General features: G+C 37.8%; 1 protein-coding gene and 2 long non-coding RNA genes across 3 annotated transcripts; 1 reads left to right on the top strand and 2 right to left on the bottom strand.

Annotated features, from left to right (window-relative positions):
• Window positions 1-6,780: 6,780 nt before the first annotated feature.
• LOC148862116 (glucan endo-1,3-beta-glucosidase 14-like) lies at window positions 6,781-8,885 on the top strand. The gene is made up of 3 exons (XM_088941010.1): window positions 6,781-6,969; window positions 7,092-8,152; window positions 8,304-8,885. The coding sequence occupies exons 1-3, from the start codon at window positions 6,852-6,854 to the stop codon at window positions 8,397-8,399; spliced, it is 1,275 nt and encodes a 424-aa protein (XP_088797136.1). The 5' UTR covers window positions 6,781-6,851; the 3' UTR covers window positions 8,400-8,885.
• Window positions 8,886-12,277: 3,392 nt separating this feature from the next.
• LOC148862115 (uncharacterized) lies at window positions 12,278-14,554 on the bottom strand. Its single transcript, XR_016112392.1, has 2 exons — window positions 14,339-14,554; window positions 12,278-12,775 (listed from the first exon to the last, which is right to left on the bottom strand). It is a non-coding gene; the product is annotated as an uncharacterized LOC148862115 (long non-coding RNA).
• A 2,736-nt stretch (window positions 14,555-17,290) lies between these two features.
• On the bottom strand, window positions 17,291-18,363 carry LOC148862114 (uncharacterized). Its single transcript, XR_016112374.1, has 2 exons — window positions 18,082-18,363; window positions 17,291-18,000 (listed from the first exon to the last, which is right to left on the bottom strand). It is a non-coding gene; the product is annotated as an uncharacterized LOC148862114 (long non-coding RNA).
• Window positions 18,364-19,660: the final 1,297 nt, after the last annotated feature.

Here is a 19,660-nt window from a genome sequence, read left to right as displayed (position 1 = left end):
GCCTGCGTGTTTGCCTAGTTGTCACGAGGTGCCATGTGTCACAATTTCATTGGAGGGCCAAATCTGCCCTCATCATATACCATATCCGGACTCAATGAACAACTTATTTATGTTGCTTCTTAGTGGAGAACTTCGGTCATTTAAGGAGGTTATGGGCACATTCATATATATATATATATATTTGGTGAAAGGGAACATTGATAACATATTGAGTAAAAGCAAGGTCATATATAAGTCGTTCAATTCTCATTGGCTGAAATCTCTGAACCTACTTACAATTTTTTTCTTGGTTGACTTGATGAGGAATCGGTTAGAGATAACTAATTCTGCCCAGGGTTTCTTCTCTCTCTTGGACATCTCCACCACACGGATTCATGAAGCTAAATTTTTATGAAAGTAGTTTAAGGAACCCAAAGTTCTCTGGTATAGGGGGAGTATTCATGAATGAAGAGGGGCTTATTATAGCCATGTTCTCATGCCTTATTGGAGCAGTAGACTTTCTTAGGGCTGAGATCCTTGCGACCCTGGAAATTTCCCAAAGAGTAAGAGAGTTGGACTTGAGAAAAGTGGATTTTGAAGATGACTCAGAGGTGGTGGTGAGATGCCTAAAGGAAGATAACACTGGCATCTGGAACTATAGCAATGAAAAGAAAAAAATTGAGTGGCTGACTAGGGAAGTTGGGGTGAAATTCAGTTGGGTAAAGAGAACTGGTAACTCACTTGCTGATGGGTTCAAGCAAGGGGTGAATAGGGGATCTCTCTTTTAGGCTCATTTCTAATCTTGTAATTTTGTTTTGGATAAAATGGGGGAGTTAAGAAAGTTTACCTCCCCCTCTCTTGAAATTAAATTTCCTTATTATTAATAATTTTTCTTGTTACTGATCAAATATCTACATATATAAGTTGTTCAATTCAGCCAATTCAGGAGTGACCGAATGGCCCTTCATAGCAGTGAAGGAATTATGTATTGCTCCTTGAGGCTCCGCCAAGAGCATGGTTTTCTAAATTGGACTGGACTAGATGGTCGGAGTGGTTGACTTGGGAATTGGTCATGGGCATAGGTCTGGTTTTAGGTCCAAAAACCATCCAACCCAAGGTTGGACTGGACAATCGTAGAGGTGTAAATCGGGCTGTGTCATGCCTGACAGTGACCCAACATGATTTTGAGCTGGCCCAACACAATGGACTACGGGCCGTGTCGGGCCTAGGGTTTTAAGTCCATGGGCTACCATGACTGAGCGGGTCATGCTGCCTGCAACCCACGTGTCAGCACGACCATTATATAATATAAAATATATAATATGTATATAATATATTTATATATAAATTTTATTATATTATTTTATTTTATTATTGCATATATAAACAATTGTATACATCAAAATTCATATAAAATAAAATTTTAAGATCCTTTTTTTATTTATGTATGTTAAAATTTACATTATTTTTTTTCAAAATTAAGAAAAAAACATGGTTTGGCATGGCCTAGCCCAAGGCTCGATTGGCTTGTGGACCAGCCTAGTCCATGACACGGCACGAGCCCGCGTGGGCTGCAGCTGTGGTTGTGTTGGGCCGACCCCCCAAAGTATCCCAAGGGAGGGAAGAGTGGCCCGACTCGGCATGCGGGTCGTGCTGTGCCGACCCAACATGGCCTGATTTACACCTCTAAATAGTCGGACCATTTAACCCAAAAACAGGTGGCCAAAATGGTCATGTTTCCAGTCCGATTTTGAAGTATACATAAGAAAGCAAAAGAAAAATGGATGAAAAAAGAAACGGATTAGAAAATGGAAGATTTTTATTTTCTTATAAACATTTGGTTGGAAAGAAATGAAAAAAAAAAAAGCAAAGAAATTTTCTGCTAGTGGTGCGTAGCATGCTAGGCTGTCCCGCTACTAGGTACATCTCCCATCAATGACAACTAGATGTTTGCAAACGATGCAAATGGAGTGTAAATCTTGGTTCAGGGTAAATTTGCACTCTAGTTCATTTTTGCCTGTATTTGGCAACATTAGATTTATGCATTGATAAATGATAATACATTTTCCAATACATATTTACATTTATAATAAGATGTAAAAGTACATCAATAAAAAATAAGTAAATTTGCATCAAGTGGGCTTTTGATAAAAAAGGCATATGCTTTATTGGAATTCGTATTTGTATCTATTACAACTAAAAAGTTTGTTTGATAAGAAGGTAAATTTGTCAATGCAAAACTAACCCAACTTTGCAATTTATATGGACCATTTTACACTCTACATATTTGCATCATTTCCAAATGCAGCTTCAGGTATGGTGTCTCAGATTGTAAGTGGAACTTGACTTAGTTTAACTGAAGGATCAGACTTGAGAGGAATCTACCCGATGGATGTTATAAAAACAACCACGTTTCTAAGGCCGCAACTTGGGCCAGGTTCACCTAAACCCAATCCGAAACAGTTGGATTGGGTTGAGTCGGGCTGATGTTCGGGTTAGGGTTAGGGTTGAAATTCATGAACCTGACTTTACTTCGGGTTGGGTTAGGGTAGATCCCTTAGCCAACCCAACCCAACCCGAATCAGACTCTATAGTACATGTCATATATGTACTTCTTTTAAGATGCATGATATTTGTATAGCCCCCACCATATAGTATCATGTATTTCTTTTAAGATAATCGCTTCACTTAATTCTAATAAGAAAGACCAAAACCTTAAATAACATTATTTTATGTTTTTTGAAAATTTTATTCTTCATCTCCTCTATGTTATTTGTTGCCTAAGAAAGATCTATAGTAAGTCATAACTCAGAATAAACTATAGTCGTTTCTGACACTTGTTTTTCTGAATTTTGTACCAAAAGAACAAAAAAAAAAAAAAAAACGTCAACAAACAAGTACTAATGAAACATAGGATTGGCCTCAACCCGACCTTGCCCAGCCTGACTTGCAGCCCTATTGACGTTTCTTGGCACAATCAATTCCATAAGGCAATACACCTCTTTCTTGGACTCTTTAGGCAAAAATCCTAAAACTTTCGCCTGTACCTTATATTATCTTGGTGCCTACTGCATGCAAGTGGGGCGAGACCAGATCTGCACCTCACACAGGGTGCTTCACACCATCTCACAAGAACATCCCACCATGCATTTGGGATATCTCCCATATTTATACATCATTATACACAGGAGATGTTCTCAATGCATGGTAAGATGTGCCTGTGAGATCAATGTAAGACGCCTTGTGTGAGGAGCAGATCCCAATTCAAGTAGAGACGGGATCTGTTCCTCACAAATGGGTGCCTCACATGCATATCCACCGTGCATTGGAAATATCTCCCATGAATAATAATTAATAAGTACGGGAGATATTCCCAATGCATGGTAGAATATGCGCATGAGGCGCCAGGTGTGAGGAGCAGATCCGGTCTCATTCAAGTGTGGCTCTATCATGCACCAGTTTTGATGTTTGTGGTGTCAGCATGCCATGGCCAAGGCCTATATAGCTCCCAAGTGTTTGAACTTAATTTCTTGGCCGTTATGACCCTTTATCACTGGCTCGTTGCTGAGTTTGTGTAATCTCATTTGCGCTCTAATTGCTAATTTTGGCCAGAGATGGCAATGTAGCCATTCTGTTGATTGGGACAGATTTTGGGGAAATCCAAAACTTCGATGACAAGAGATGGATGGCTGGGTGGAGTTTACCTTGGTAACCCACATGGTGAACATCTCCTTAAGTTGTCATTGGCAGATGTTTCCAATACATGGTTGGGATGGCCTATGGGGGGTGCTTTGTGGGGTGTCGATGCATATTGGGATGGGTAGGGGGTTCAGATCTGCAACTAACAAATGCTCACAATACTGTCCCAACTAACCATGACAGTCACACAAGGGAGATGTTCCCAATGTGTGGCTGTGGTGTCGTATTGGTACAATATTGAGAGCGTGCAAGGGTGGTATTTGTCTACCACCTTCAGCCCCGAATAGGAATGGCAACCAGATGGAGATCATATTTCTCATCCCCGACCCTGATTTTGTAATAAATCCCCATTGGGGATAAAAGTTGTCCTCCATCCCTGATTCCTGATAGGGATGGCAGGATGGGTTTCCTGTGAGGACCTAAATCCCTGAACTTTTTTAGTAAATATTATTTTTTGAAAAATAAATTTACTTAAAATAAATAAAAAATTTAAAATATAAATAATATTTTAAATATTATATACATAATCGGGGTGTGGACAGGGTGGGGATCTCATTCCCCATCCCCATCCGCACCCCCACCCCCACCCCGCTAAAGCAATCCCTATCCTCAACCCCATTAGTTTAGGAGAAGCTAGGTACCCGTCGAGGATGGAAAAAATTGCCATCCTTATCCCCGAATCTGCCCCAATTAAGTTATATATATATAATTATTTTTTATATATCATATAAGTATTTTCTTTTAGACTTTGTAGAGTTTTTACTTCAAACATGCATCTTTCAGACTTTTTTTTTTTTTTTTTGCAAGAGAGAAAAATTATGAACAGATTGAGTGCAACAAAATTTCCTCGGTGCACACTTTTTTTTTTTTGCAAAACTAAAATGGAAGTCTCCTTCTGGATCTATGCAATTAATTGTTCTGGACTTACTATTTTATTTTAAAACATTCCCTTATTCTTGTTGTCCCAAATTAATCTTACAATTATACAAATTAGTCCTAGGACTTGAAGTTTCTCTACTTTTAGCAGTTGTGGTGTATTGTTCCACCATTCCTCTATCACCATGTGAATGGACTGATTTGAAACTGATTCAGGATTTATTCCTTCCTGTTTGAGCCTGACACTAGATTGCCCTTGCATAGGGGCAATTGAAAAAAAGATGGTTTTTGTTTCTTCTTGGAGTTTACACATAATGCACATCTGTTCTTCCTCCTTGAGCTTAGGTTTGATTTTGTCATTTGTTAAGATACCACCCCTCTGTAAAACTTCCATATGAACACTTATATTGACACTGGAAGCATTTGGAAGCATATTTGGTACCCATGTAAATTCCTTTTGTGATTTCTTTTCCACATTAACCTGTCGTCCTGGTCATCACCATTCAAAGGTATTTCCAAAATGTGATTGATTATTTTACTGTCAAACAACGTATGAAGTTCTATATGCCCCAACCCTCTTGTTTGCAGCCTTCAGTCAGCTACTTTCAAATTTTGATTCCAACTCTGGTTATCAGCTTTTAGAGTTGGAACCCCTCCGGTTAGGGGTGTCAATTGGACTGGATTTTGTCCAATCCGACCAGTCCAATGTGAGTCCATTATAAATGGATTAAGTTCAATCCAATCTAATAAATGTTTTGGACCAATTTGGACTAGTCCAATTCATTGTTTGGACCATCCAATCTGTTCAAATTCATTCTGATTTAGATTGATTTCAATCCAAACCCAGTCCATTGACATATATATTCTTATCTTATATCAATGGACTAGATATTGGCTTAATCCAATCCAATTTAATATAAATTTATTACGGACAGACCAGGTAAATATTTGGATCAGATTGGTCCAATCCAATATTTCTTGTTGGTCCGTCTAATCCGTCCAAATTGATTTTGGACTGGACAGAGTCCAATCCAAAACCGGTTCATTGACACCCTTACCTCAAGTTAATGTAGGAATCCAAGCTAAGAAACGAACAAAGCTCTACATGTGTTTGGGGTTAGGGACGGGGCATGCAAGAACTGACCCAGCTCACTCTAACCCGTTGCCATTTCTAATTTGGGGCATCATTTCATTGAAAACTAATCCAAATCATTTTGCAATCATCAAAGGGAGGGCAGATTTAATCCTCACAAAATTGTGCTCATACCATTCTCATAGCCTTTTTCAGCCACTCAGTAAGAACATTTTTATACTCATATAGTTTTATTGAAGGGGAGATATTCTCAATGCATGATCACTGTAAAACCAGTATGAACACAATTTTGTGACTACCAAATCCGATTTTCTTGATATGGTAACTTACCCTTCTCAACCGCTAAAAATGGATATATATCGGAGGTTATTAATATTTTTTTTCAAAAACCTTTATTGTTTAATCGTGTTAGGGGGTCATTTAGTAACAGCTGGAATGACTGATGAACCGAAAAAAATATTGATTTGTCATTTACTGAATAAAGTTTTAATTTCAAGATTGTGGGATCCTGAATGTTTAAAATTGAAGTTGGGTAAACGGCTATACCTTTGAATATTTTATTATTTAATTATGTTATATATCCGATAAAAAACAAAAAGCAGTTCATTTAAGAAATTATCAGAGAACATTTAAGAAGTATCTCATCTGTCATCTATACAATACTTGCCTTTCTCAAAAAGAGAAAAAAAAAAGAACTGCCTTTTTCTGTAAGGTATCCCTATGGGGTGCTGCTCCTACCACCCACCCATATGCATGATAACGATGAAGAGTGAAGACTTTAATTTCAGTCAGTTTATTCTTTTTAATTACATTGTTGAGGATTAATTATCTAATAATTAACTTCTTCATCATTAACATGAATTATATCTGCTGTATACTTGAACATATTTGTGGGTTTCGTCTTTTCTTTTGTTTGAATGAATTAAATATTGGTGATGGGGTACGGTTATTGTCATCCAAGCATTCATCTTTAGGCCCAGGGAGAAACTAGTCTACATAGAATCCTTAGGAAATACACAATCAAGACACCAAAAAGGAGCCGTCTAAAGAGAGAACATAAGGAAAATAAATCCATTTAAAAACCAATTTAGAGGTAAGAGCTAAGCTAACTTTGACAAGGCAAGCCACTGCCACAACCCCCACAAAGTGCAAACAAGTAAAGAAAAGAATTCACACATGGCTAGCTTATCTCCCAGCTTAGCTTATGCCTATTTCTCTCCCTGCAACCAAATCCCTCTCTCTCTCTCTCTCTCTCTCTCTGTGCATGGCTATCAAAATTGGTATAATTCACATTTTTCTTCTGGTTTCTATCTTAATCTCAGGTATTCTCTCTTGTATTGTCGTGGCTTTCTTTTTCTCTTTCAGCTTTAAGTAGTGTCATTTAATTTCAAATCTCTAGTCTGCAATGGTGAATTTGCTCTTCTGATATTGAGTAATGTTACAGGTCTTGGCTTCCAACGAGGAGTCTCAGCACTGGGTATCAACTACGGTCAAGTTGGAAACAATCTACCCTCGCCAGAGAAGGTGCTTGCGCTTTTAAGATCCCTTAGGATCAGCAAAGCAAGGATCTATGACACCAATCCCCAAATCCTGACATCATTTGCAAACTCGGGCATCGATCTCATGGTGACTGCAGAGAATGAGATTCTTGACGTTCTAATCGATCCACATCAGGCCCTCCAATGGGTGGCTACACGCATTAGACCTTATTTTCCTGCAACAAGGATCAGTGGCATTGCTGTTGGGAATGAGGTCTTCACAAGCGATGATCCGACATTAATGGCGAACTTGGTTCCTGCAATGATCAACATACATGGAGCACTTGTTCAACTGGGTCTCGACCAATATATCCAGGTCTCGACTGCAAATTCTCTTGCGGTTCTCGCCAACTCATACCCACCTTCGGCCGGGAGCTTCAGAGATGATCTGGTTGGTGTCATGAGACAATACTTGCAGTTCTTGGCTAGAACAAGAGCACCCTTTTGGATCAATGCTTACCCATACCTTTCTTACAAGGATGACCCATTCAGGGTTTCTCTGGACTATGCGCTTTTCAACCCTAATCCAGGAATGGTTGATCCAAATACCAAGCTGAGCTATGACAACATGCTCTATGCACAGGTAGATGCAGTTGTTTTTGCTGTCTCTAGGATGGGTTATGGTGGGTTGGAAGTTAGAGTTTCTGAGACTGGGTGGCCATCAAAAGGAGATCCAGATGAGGTTGGTGCAACTATGGAAAATGCTGAGGTTTATAATAGGAATTTATTGAGAAGACAGTTGGGGAATGAGGGCACCCCTTTGAGACCTAGTCAGAGGCTAGAAGTTTATTTGTTTGCTTTGTTTAATGAGGACATGAAGCCTGGCCCAACATCAGAGAGGAACTATGGTCTCTATCAACCAGATGGAACCATGACTTACAATGTTGGCCTTTCTGCATTGGCGAGTAGTACTTCATCAACTTCTTCAGCTACCATTTCCCTCACTTCCTCTGCAGCTAACACTCGGGTAAGACCACTTAGACCGCGATTTATATATATATATATATATATATTGTAAATTAAGAATTAATTAATGCAATTATATGTTGTTTCAGAATGAATTAATTATCATCATCAGTTGTCTAATTCTTTCTTAAATGGCGTTATTTATGAAGCAGGCAACAAACAAGGGGTTCGAAAGTTTGGGATGTTGGATATTTGTACATCTACTCATGACCTTCCAAGTTTTAATGAGAAGACCATTCTCACTCTAGGCAAGGGAATTGATGATGGGATTTTCTTGTATATCTTGTTTTACACTTTATAGATGCAAAATGATGAGAATCCAAACTCCAAATAATCAGTCATTCGAGGGGTACAAGTACTGTTCGACAAAATACCCAAAGGAGATCAATAACCCATTATTTGTGACAACATTGTCTTGATCGATCATCAAATGCGCCAATTGTCGGTAAAGATGGGACAGAAACATGCACACAGCCTAGTGAATAAGCTAATGAAGATTCTCTTATTCATCTTATACGGCAAAATTGAGAGGTGTGGGAAGGGCCGCAGAACACTTTCCCTATCTATTCTGTAACTATATGTCCTTGAGTAATTTTATGTTATTTTTGGCTCATTGTTATGGAGATTATTAGTGAGGATAAAGGGTTATTATATATTTATTGGATGAGGAGAAAGCTATCCACTTTGGGACATGGAATGCATAAGGGTTATTATATGTTTTGGTCACCTTTTTTTAATTCTTTGCTTTTGTATAGTTTAGAGCTTTTCAAGGATGGGAAGATATAAAACGAAAAAAATCAAAGTGTAAGGACTCAGACTTGGCTGATTCTTCTTCAACTAGGGCAAGCGGCGGAACAGCTTTATTCTCTAACCATAACCTACCGTCAGCTAGCAATTAATGGCCACTATGTATCTATCCTTTTTCTGGGTGATCGGGAGAGAAATACAAGGACTATGGGCCTCATCTGAAGTAGACACCACGGTTGGTCTGCTGATTTTTGTATCAGCAGAACGTGGAGCACATGGACACCACTATTTGATGGGGTCATAACTTACACCCAAGAGGTCCTCACATCAAAAGCAAGAACTAAAGCAAATCCACTGTTTTAAGACAACTTTCTCAATGTGGGACAATGGGACTGATTTGATCTGGTCAGCCCCTCTTCATCCATAGTTTGATGAGGGTAATGGGCTAGTTTTGGTCTTGTCCCATGTCTGACTGAATCCATGCTTGGAAGGGGCCCATCACCGACCAATTTATTTGGCCTAAAAATCTTGGATAAGACTAGCTAGGTGAATTATAAATAAGCATGGTCAAAAGCGTATCCTTCTAGAGCTTATTTTGTTGAAAAATAAAGTTAGCTTGGATTTATGGGCTGTAGCTCTGTTCCCATGAAGCTTGTACTGCATCCAATTGGCCTATAAATATAGGTGCCAATTTTAATGTTATAATATATGTTTGGCATTGATGTTGCACATATAGCATGAAAATATGCTGTTTATGTGTCAGATTGGAGAAAATAGTGTTATTTTCTTTGGAAACGTTTCTGTCAAGTAGAACATTTCTTGAGGCAACAGCAATACCTTCTGTTTGGTATTAGTATTTCATATCTGTTTTTAATACTGGTATCTATTATAGTAAATTCACATCATTACCACATCATGTTCTTATTGACAATGTTGACTCTTAAAACTTGCATGAGTAGCAAGGAGACTTTCTCTCTGCAATCTCCTTTGGGCCTTTCCCCTCTATCATAAATAAGGAACCACCACTATTCTCATTGACATGTATAAATAAGGAACCCACTAAGTTTGTAGTAGATATTGTATGGTTGACTTATGGAGTTGTATATATATATATAGATGTGTGGATTCATGTTAATTTTCCTTTACTAAGGCTTAATTTGCTATAAAGGGTTCTCAGTAATGTAAGACAAGTCAGCTTAGGTGGCAGTGGCTACTGCCCGGAGGTGCTAAGTAGGGAAGGAAGTGGCCCGGAATTCGGTAGAGAATGCATGTATGTTCGATGATGTTCCAAATATCTTAATCATTTTCAAAGCACTGGACTCTAGCTACACTCGCCAATGTTTTTAACCCTGTTAACCCGGATGGTTGTACCATTCGGTTTAGGAATCGTTTAGGTAATTGATTCTGTTTTTATTCTAAACTTGGTCTTTAGTCAAAAGTGTTGAATTAGTCAATGACTCATTGACCTAGGCAATTGATCTATTGTCTCGTTCAACAGTTTTTGGTTGTTTTTTAATTATTGTTTTTAATTTTTTATCAAAACAGACCGTCAGTTCAAACTGTTGATCTAAATCAGAAATCCACAACCACAAGTACGTAGAGGGTAAAATCTAAATCTAATGACACCAAGACCTAAATCCAACACCGTTTACCCCTTCATATTAACACCCAAAGTCAAAACTGATTCCGGTCATTCGATCTGGATCATATTGATCTTGAACCTCATTTCATATCAAATCAGGAATCCAAAATCATAGATATATAGAACCCAAAAATCCAAATCTAACGACATTAAGATCACCCAAATCCAACACTGTTTATCCCTTTATTCTAAGACCCAAAATCGAAACCAATTCTGATCATTTGATTAAAGTCATTTTAATCTTGAAACTCATTTCACATTAAATCCAAAGTTCAAGACCATAAAACCCAATAGGTATTCTACAGGTACGCATTACGTAGAAACCTGATCAAATGGGCATTGATAAATAATCTATTTAGTGATTTAAGTTCAACCATTTATCTAATAATTGGAACTGTATTTTGTAGGAAAGTGACTTAAAAATCTGTCATTATATAGATGAAATAGTTCATCTAGAACTTAGCTGCAACCCATAATTTGTTTTGAGTTTTTCAGCGGGCAAACCGCTAAATCGGCGGCATATTGGGCAACAAAACTACTTGATAGGTTTTCATTAGCTGGCTGGCAGGTCATGTGTTTAGCAAACCACCAAAACGAGGCTATGTGTCTGAATAGCCAGCAGCAAAGATACTTGTTGGGTTTTCAGATCTCTCAATTACCACCAAGTCGTCACCAATCAGATAGTCGCCACCAGAGGTCTCATTATCTCATTTCCTCAACGTTGATGAGGTTGGTTGGTGTGTTGCTCATTGTGACACTAGCAAGTGCACTAGCCGTTCAAGTAATAAAGTAGAGAGTGAAGTATCGTTCCCACGAGGATTTAGAAAACAATTACCAATACTAAATTGAGCACTTCTTATCTGATTAACAAATAAATCAAAACTCTAATGAAAGCTAAGAAATCCTAAATTAAAATCTATCTAAATCATTGGCCCAATTGCCTTCAATTCAGGTTAGAAGAGTAAGCAGTAAATGTCAATCTCAGAATTCAGCAATCTATCAATTTGGATCATTCGAATAAATCATGATTGAGCCTTGGTTTGGTGAAACCCCAAGGTCATGAACAGCCTCTCTCAAGCGCATGTTCATCCTATGCATGAGTGACGGTTCTTCTATCTCTAGCAAGAATCTAATCCCCATGCATGCATTTCTTCAAACACTTCTAAGGCATCAATTCAAATCTGAATTGATCACCAACCGAATTGTGCAAGTTATCTCTAACCTTGCACTCAATTCAGTTCTTGAATAGTAGATCTGAATTCCTAGAGTCTCTTTCAAGCACTCTAGGAATTCCAAGCTGTAGATTAATTCGCCCAATCTGAAAATTGCAGATTTGAATTCTCTTTCAAGCAATTCAGATCTTGCAATCTCAGATCTGAGTTTTGAAGGTTAGTTGGCCGAATTACTCCACAATCACACCCTTATTCAAGAAACTTCAAGTACAATGCATGACCATTTGAATGAATAAAAAAGAATTAGATTGCTGAACTGAAATTTTACAAGCTGAAATACATAAAGGAAGAATGGAAACAAGGAGAAAGAAGAAAGAACATATAACTAAGAAACTGAATTCAAATCAAAAGAGAATGAAACTACAAATGATTTATTACAAAAGATCTTTGAATCACAAACCCTCAATTCGAACTCACCTTCTTCTTCTAGCTTGCTTGTCTTGAACTTCCTTCAGCCCTTCTTCTTCTTCTTCCTTGCGCCTAGCCTTCTTCTCTTCTCTTCTCTCAAGGTGGCCGAACCTCTAAGAGTGGGAGAGCCTTCATCTCAAGCAATTGAACAACTTTCTCCCCTCCTAGAGGCCTCCTTATATAGTTTTTCAAGGGGGCTCTTGCCCCTTCTTGAAGCCTCTAGAATGGGGTGTATTACATCCCTCATGAACCTGTAGAGTGCTCCCTCCTTCTCTTCAAGAAACTCCTAGAAGTTGCCGCCCCTAGCTCCCTTTGGGCTGCTATTTGGGCTACAACTTAGCTTGCTTTTGAGCTCATGTGGGCTACACTCTAGGCTGTTATTTGGGCTAAAAATGGGCTGGGCCGAAATTTCCTTCTTGCTAGGCTTCTTCCCTTGGATTTTCCAAAGAGTTTCACTTGCTCTTCTTGGGCCGAATGAAATTCTCTTGCTCTCATGGCTGGGCCGGGCTGATCTTGATAAATTTTGGGTTTTCTTTTCTTGCTTTTGCCTTCTTTTTGTTGATTTGGCTCCCTTGAAATCTTTCTTGCAATCAAGCTAAAATAGGGCAAAATTTAATTAAACCATCATAAAATTTCATGCAAAAACCTCATAAAATATAGATAAATTGTAGGTTCATCATTGGTCAAAGTTTGAATTCTTTAAGTGAAATTTTTTTTGTTGTTTTTTGGAGCCCTCCACCCTAGGCTCCTTCCCCACTCAATTAGTTTGGGGTGGTTTAGCCCCCTCTAAAATGAAGTTTTTTGTTTGGGTGGCTGCTGAAGAAAAGTGTTTGACGAAGGTTATGTTGGTTAGAAAAGGGTACGTTAGTGTTGTCAAATGTAACTTGTGTTTTGTGAGGTAAGGGAGAAAAGACCTCCAACCACCTTTCTCCACTACAAGTTTTCATAATGGATTTGGGCACATTTTCTCAAAGCTATTCAATATTCTCTTGAAAGTTAAAACGTTGGCAGTACGAGTAGAAAGGGTAGGATCATGTGTAGAAAGCAATTCCTTTGACAGTTTAATTTGTGGTCACTTTGCAGGAAAAAATAGGAGGATTTTTTTTATCAAAAGCAGCTTCAGGTTGAAAGGATGATAAACTTATTTGTAAATGACGTACAAATTTGCTCTTGAAGGGGTGGGGGGGTGTTGTGGCCTCTTGTGTGGCTGTAAACTTTCTTAAGGATTCTTAAAGTTCTGTTCATTTGTATAGAAAATTGTATTTTTAGAAGCTGGTTGCCTTCATACAAGCTGCTTCCTAGAGTTCCGTTCTGTCCACACTACCCACATTATAATTGGTAGGTCCTTAGAGTTCCTTTCTGTCCACTACCACATTATAACTACAGGAGTCCACCTACGAACAAGGGTGCCATTGTTGCTCAGACCCATCAAATGCCAAGGGGTTGCAAAATAGATTGAGGGAAAACCCAGCATACTCCCAAATTGGATAAGTGGGCCTAGATTGAAGAGTGAAGGGGTAACAGAGGAACAGTAGAGAGTTGAAGCCTTCTTCTCATGAGTTTGTCCTTGGTTAGACATTTCCTAAGACCAATCGTCCTAACAAGAAAAGCAATCATTGTGGCAATTTACTTTTCCAAAGTAGTAAGAAGGAAGTGATTCATCGTTTTTTAGGGAGAATGACACTTCAGCCCAGGGTCAGAATTCATAGGCCCAAGTACAATTGGGGTTGGTGTTAGTTCGAAATTGATGTCAATTCATGATCTAATATTGGTGTTTGGAATGTGGGCTTTTGACCCTTTGAATATTTATAGATTTACTGGAGGATTCAGAAATCTGCATTAGACCTGTCCCTACTTTTCCCTTTTTTATTTTAGTAATCATTGTCTTAAAGCATTTTCTACATTGTTTCTTTTATGCTACAATTATGTTGGTCAATTTATTGTTGCGAGTTCTAAGTGGGACTGATTAGCAAATTATGCTTTAAGGAGATACTTTTTCTTTGCTCATACAAATCACGCTTGCAAATAGTCTGAAAATTTTGGGTGCAAATGCCAAAAAATAGAGCAAACATGCAGGCATACGTCAAAGCACAACAGTCTCTAATCAAGAGTACAGACTATAAAATAATATTTAAACTCTAGGGTTTATGTGTCTTACCTCTACAACAAGGTAATTGGATGGGAACATATGATTGAGTTCGAATGGATTCTTTCAAGCACAGTGCCAACTCGCTAATGGGGTTCTTTCAAGATCCGAATGATTGAAGCTTTCTTTCAAACAAGATATAGAACAAAACCTTGGTTCTCAGAGGTAGTGGATGAATGTGGGAATTCAAATGAGTTGAGCAACGTCACTGATGACAGAAAAATCTGGCTTCGAATGGTGGAACAAGAGATCAATTCAAGCATTCTAAATTAGCAAACCCAATAAGTTTTGAAGTTCAAATTGAAAAAAATAAGAAAGAGATAAAACTTTCAAAAGGATAAGCGTATTATATATACCTGTAGGACGAACTAAGTCTCTCTGTTGCCTCTTATTCTGAGAAAAAACACTGAAACAAGCAAACATTGAAAACGGTGACGGTTGTTGTCAATGGAGGGAGTCCAATGAAGATCAAGATACCTGCAAGATGAACTATCTCTTTGTTGCCTCTTATTCTAGGAAGAAACATCAAAACCGGCAAACATTAAAAACGATGAATGTGATTGACAACGGAGGGCTTTATCTCTCTCTTTGTTGGCTCTTGTTGTGGGAAGATACACTGAAAATGACGAACCAAGAGGCTGTTGACAATGGCATATAACAGAGGGGATCAATTGAAACATTCTCAAAACTCTTTATTGCCTCTTATTGTGGGATAAATACTGAAAACTGTAAAAGCGGAACACGCTGGCAGTTAATTAGCTTCGAACTGGAGGGATCTGGTGTATAACGTTCGAACTCAGACAATGAATTTTGAGACATAACCACCGTGGAGATATGATCGAAATATTTGGAGATAATTTCATCCAAAAAAAATAATTATAGAAGATGACATGGAATGTGTATTGAGTGGGGGAGGGGAGAGCACACAGGGATTTTGAAACATCAGGAGTCTTGCAGCGTCTCCCCATTTAACTTATTGCATTTTTAGGGATTAAAATTTGTTAAATGATTTTAAGTGTCATTTTCCTTAAAAAAAATATAGATACAGTTTGAGTGAAATAAACAGACTATCATTGTTCTTGGTTCACCCGATCGATGATCTATGCGGTCTACTCGGTTGGTTTTAAAACATTGGTACACACACAAATATAGAAAAGCCTTCCAAGTGCATTTAATGTGCTACCCGCTGGCTTACATGATCCTTATTTAATATATTACTTTGCTCCAAAGTTCCCATGGTTGCAAAATATTGAAGGTCTTATATATGCTGGTTTGACCTTATGGTAGGGGTGTCAATGGATCGGTTTTGGGTTGAATTCTGCCCAAATCAAAATCTATTTGGACGGATTGGATGGACCGATAAGACATTGAATTTGGACGGATTAAATGAACCAACATGATATATTGGATTGGACCTGGTCCGTGCATAATGAATTTATATTGGATTGAGCCAATATCTGGTCCATTGATAGAAGATAAGAACATAGGTGTCAATGGACCAGGTTTGAGTTGAAATCAATCTAAATTAATAGGAATTTGAACAGATTGGACAGTCTCTGGACCGGTCCAAAATATTCATTGGACTGGATTGGACCAGGCCCATTTGTAATGGACTCACATTGGACTGGACCGGATTGGACCAAATCCAGTCCAATTGACACCCCTACTTATGGCTATATTTGGCTATATTTGCTTTTGGTGCAGTGCAATTTCAATTGCACTCGTACAAATACATGGAAATTTTGATTCATTTTTGCTTTGGGTTTTACTTTATTTTGCTTTGGATTTTATTTTATTTTGTTTGCACTGCAAACAAACAAATTAACAAAAGTAAAATATGTAAGAGAAAATAAACCACAATTGGTGATTTAATCCACTTGCACTGTCATACTTTTGCACCAGTGCAAAAGAAATTATCACTACAAACAAACAAAACCTAGAGGCTCAGTTTTGGAAGAGTGCAAATACAAATATCATAGTGCAAAACCTTATATATATATATATAGAGTATTTCTAAACCTTGTATTTGCACCAGACATATTTATATTTACACTCTTCCAAAACTAAGCTATAGTGTTCATGGTGGAGTGGTTCTAGGGCTGGAGTTTCTTTGCAGGTAAACATCACATATTTAGTAGTATCATTTTTTACAATGTTTTAAAAATCCATCCGGCTGAACCATTTTTCCCTTTTTGTTATGGATCACCGTGGGTTCGACTGTCCATATTGAATGGGTCAGGTACCATGATATATATATCATCATCATTTAATCCTGTCATAGATTTTTTTTTTTTTTTTTCATTTGAAGTTGACATCATATTAATCTACCACCTTTTTCGTTTTAAAGGTGTGTATATATATATATATATATATTCATAAATTTAATTATGAGCAACTTCAGATTAAAACCTACCCATTTGTTCATCACTAGTCATTATTTTTAAACTGATTCAATTGCGACTTCATTTTAAGTAGAAGTGGGTCAGGTTAACTGATAAACACACATTGATCATCTTATCATTTTGTGTTCATGTTTTTCTTAATCACGTTTTAGGATTGCGCTTTGGGACAAGTTTTGGTTAAGTTACCTTTGTTTTTGTCATGGCGACATTGAAAAAAATTATATATATATATATATATATATAGCCTTTTCTTAAAAAGGAAAAATTTATTGTTCACGGGACGGGACAAGACAGGTTTGGTAATCCTATTTCATTTAGGCTGCATTTTAATCGCAAAAAGTTATTGTTCATGACTCATGAGCTACAAAATTGACTTTCTAATGAAGCTATCTCGTGGCTCCTCGAAATAGTTCAGTCAATATGCAGGCCAATCAACGCAGAATCACTCCCAAAGGGGCCCTTAGCCAAATTGCGTTAGAGTGACTTTGGGCCAGGTTCAGGTTAAGCCAAACCTTTACCAAACCTAACCCTTTTCCATCCCTAAAGATCAACATTCTCATTCTACAAAGGACCATCTTGGTGTTGCAATTCTTCTAAGGTCGTATATGTGGAAAACCACAACTAGTAAATCAACCATCTCAATTTGGAGAACAAAACATTGTTCTTTATGGTGATACAGATGATGTCGGCATAGAATAAAAGTGGAATAATGTGAGACCCCATAAAGTGAAGTGGGTATATCATCTGAACAAGTAACTGGTTCATGCATTCTCATCAAGTATTTCATTAAAGTCAAACATATTCAGATCTTGGGGTTTTCCTCTGTCAAGTGTGTGGGCATAACCGCATGGGGTCAGGAATTCAGGCATAAAGATGGGCTTAACGTGAAAAGGATACGGACAGGACTCGAACCAAGTCACAGCTCTTGAAAAAGCTTTTCGTCTATATTCAATGCAAGTTGAATGGCCAGGAAAAGCTTTGTGAGCCACGTAGGTTGTAGAAAAACTGCTAGAAGAGAGAATTTTTTTTCTGGGTTTTTTCCCTTCTTTTCCTATGCTGAATATTTGCTATCATCAACGAGACCCATCGCAAATATTGCAACTGGCTCGGACATTAACACAAGCAAGTGGTCTTCACAAACAAAGAGAATATATTCTCTAATGGGCACCAGACAACTGCAAGTGATAAGTAGTTGCATGAAAATTTTAAACCTGTGGATGAAGAAATACATGCGCTCTGGTTCTGCAACTTGGCTCCAAATCTCCCGATTTGCTATAAATAGAGGGTCAAGAATCGAGTATTAGCATGATATTGAGGGAAAGAAGACGCATCCTAAAGGAAGAGAGGTCTTACATGAAGGTAAGATTCTGTTTAGTAGCCAAGGATGACTTGCCTATGTCCTCCAGAGGGTCTCAGAGGCACACACAGCTCTAGAACTGTCTTGGAATCCTTCTTCATGATTCATAGGCAAGTTCCTTGGCTAGCTTGACTGCATCTTATCTTTCATGCTAGACCTTGTTTCTTCCTTGTTGAAGACACTGGGCCATCCATCTCAACTACTGGTAAGGCTGAGACAGATGATTGAGGAAATGCATGCATATGATCATTTCTTATAGTGTTTCAGTTCTGAGTTCTGACTGTAATTGCTTAGCATTCATTTAGATTTCTAGTTTCGGTAAGCATTTTATACATTTCTATGTTCTTCTCTTCTCTACCTCTAAGAGGCATCTTACTTTCAAGGTTCAAAGTATCGATATCATATCGTATACCTATTTATATACCTATTTATAGGTGTTTCGGGACCCTGATTTGTTTCAATAAAAAAATTATTAAAAAATATCTTTAAAAATCATATTTAAAAAAAAAACACAAAAAAAATCATTGAGCATATATTTTTAAGTACCGATACACCCCTTCCGTATCGATACTTTGAACCATGCTTATATGAGATAAATTAGGTTGGTAGCATTATTCCAGGTTATATATATACTACCATTAGTGAGCCAGATTTGGCCTGGTCCAAGGCCTGATTCATGTCAACCCTAGAAGTAAATAATATTTAGGCCCACGGGTATGCATATATGTTTGTGAGAGTGACTAATGTTTGGTAGGTTTAATAGAAAATCTTTAGAACTTTTCCTCAACTCGCTGTTAATTACCATTTTTCTTTCTATCACTCCAAACACAACCTAATGACATCCGAGGGGTGCATTGCAGTCGGGTCGGGCACCCAACCTAAAGAATTCGGATAGCATCGGGCCTGGGCCCATTCAAACCTTTTCAAATGCACAATCCCAGTCTAACCAAGTTGCAGCCCTATTACTTCTACGGTCTACCTATAAAAAAATGGAAAAGTAAAGTTAAATTTCCATCTATCAAACACTAAGGTTTTAGATTGTATTTGGTTTGAAAGTAAGAAAAGGAAAGGAAAGGTAGAAACTTTTACAAACATGGCCCAAGGGCAAACATCTCAATCCCTACACCTTTATATCCACGCATATGTAATAATGATGGATTTACAAACATGGCCCAAGGGCAAACATCTCAATCCCTACACCTTTATATCCACGCATATGTAATAATGATGGATTTACAAACATGGCCCAAGGGCAAACATCTCAATCCCTACACCTTTATATCCACGCATATGTAATAATGATGGATTTACATTTGATGTTATTATTAATTAATTTTTTCTAATAAAATACATTAAACGAATAAGTTTTTTTGCTAATAAAATACCTTAAGCGATTGTATGGTGAATCCAAAGGATCAAAACTTTGGCATGGTATGTCTCATATGGGGTGTATATTATATCATCAAGCTACCAATACTGCAAATACAAGGGTTTGAGACTTTGGGAATTTTCAGGGGATAGGTAGGCCTAAGATTGACCCTCTAACCAAATTTGAGGAAAAAAAAAAAAGATGTT

This window comes from Nelumbo lutea, chromosome 4 (genome assembly GCF_056320005.1).
Source record: "Nelumbo lutea isolate HS-2025 chromosome 4, American lotus-T2T, whole genome shotgun sequence".
In the NCBI taxonomy this organism is placed as follows: domain Eukaryota; kingdom Viridiplantae; phylum Streptophyta; class Magnoliopsida; order Proteales; family Nelumbonaceae; genus Nelumbo; species Nelumbo lutea.
The sequence above is the reverse complement of the archived record's forward strand: the minus strand, read 5'-3'. Positions and strand labels throughout refer to the sequence as shown.

Bases quoted from the DNA above. Each gene is read 5' to 3' on its own strand.
- LOC148862116 (XM_088941010.1), top strand. From the start codon at position 6,852: ATGCCTATTTCTCTCCCTGCAACCAAATCCCTCTCTCTCTCTCTCTCT. The intron at 6,970-7,091 runs GTATTCTCTCTT...GTAATGTTACAG, and splicing joins GGTTTCTATCTTAATCTCAG to GTCTTGGCTTCCAACGAGGA. The intron at 8,153-8,303 runs GTAAGACCACTT...TTTATGAAGCAG, and splicing joins CCTCTGCAGCTAACACTCGG to GCAACAAACAAGGGGTTCGA.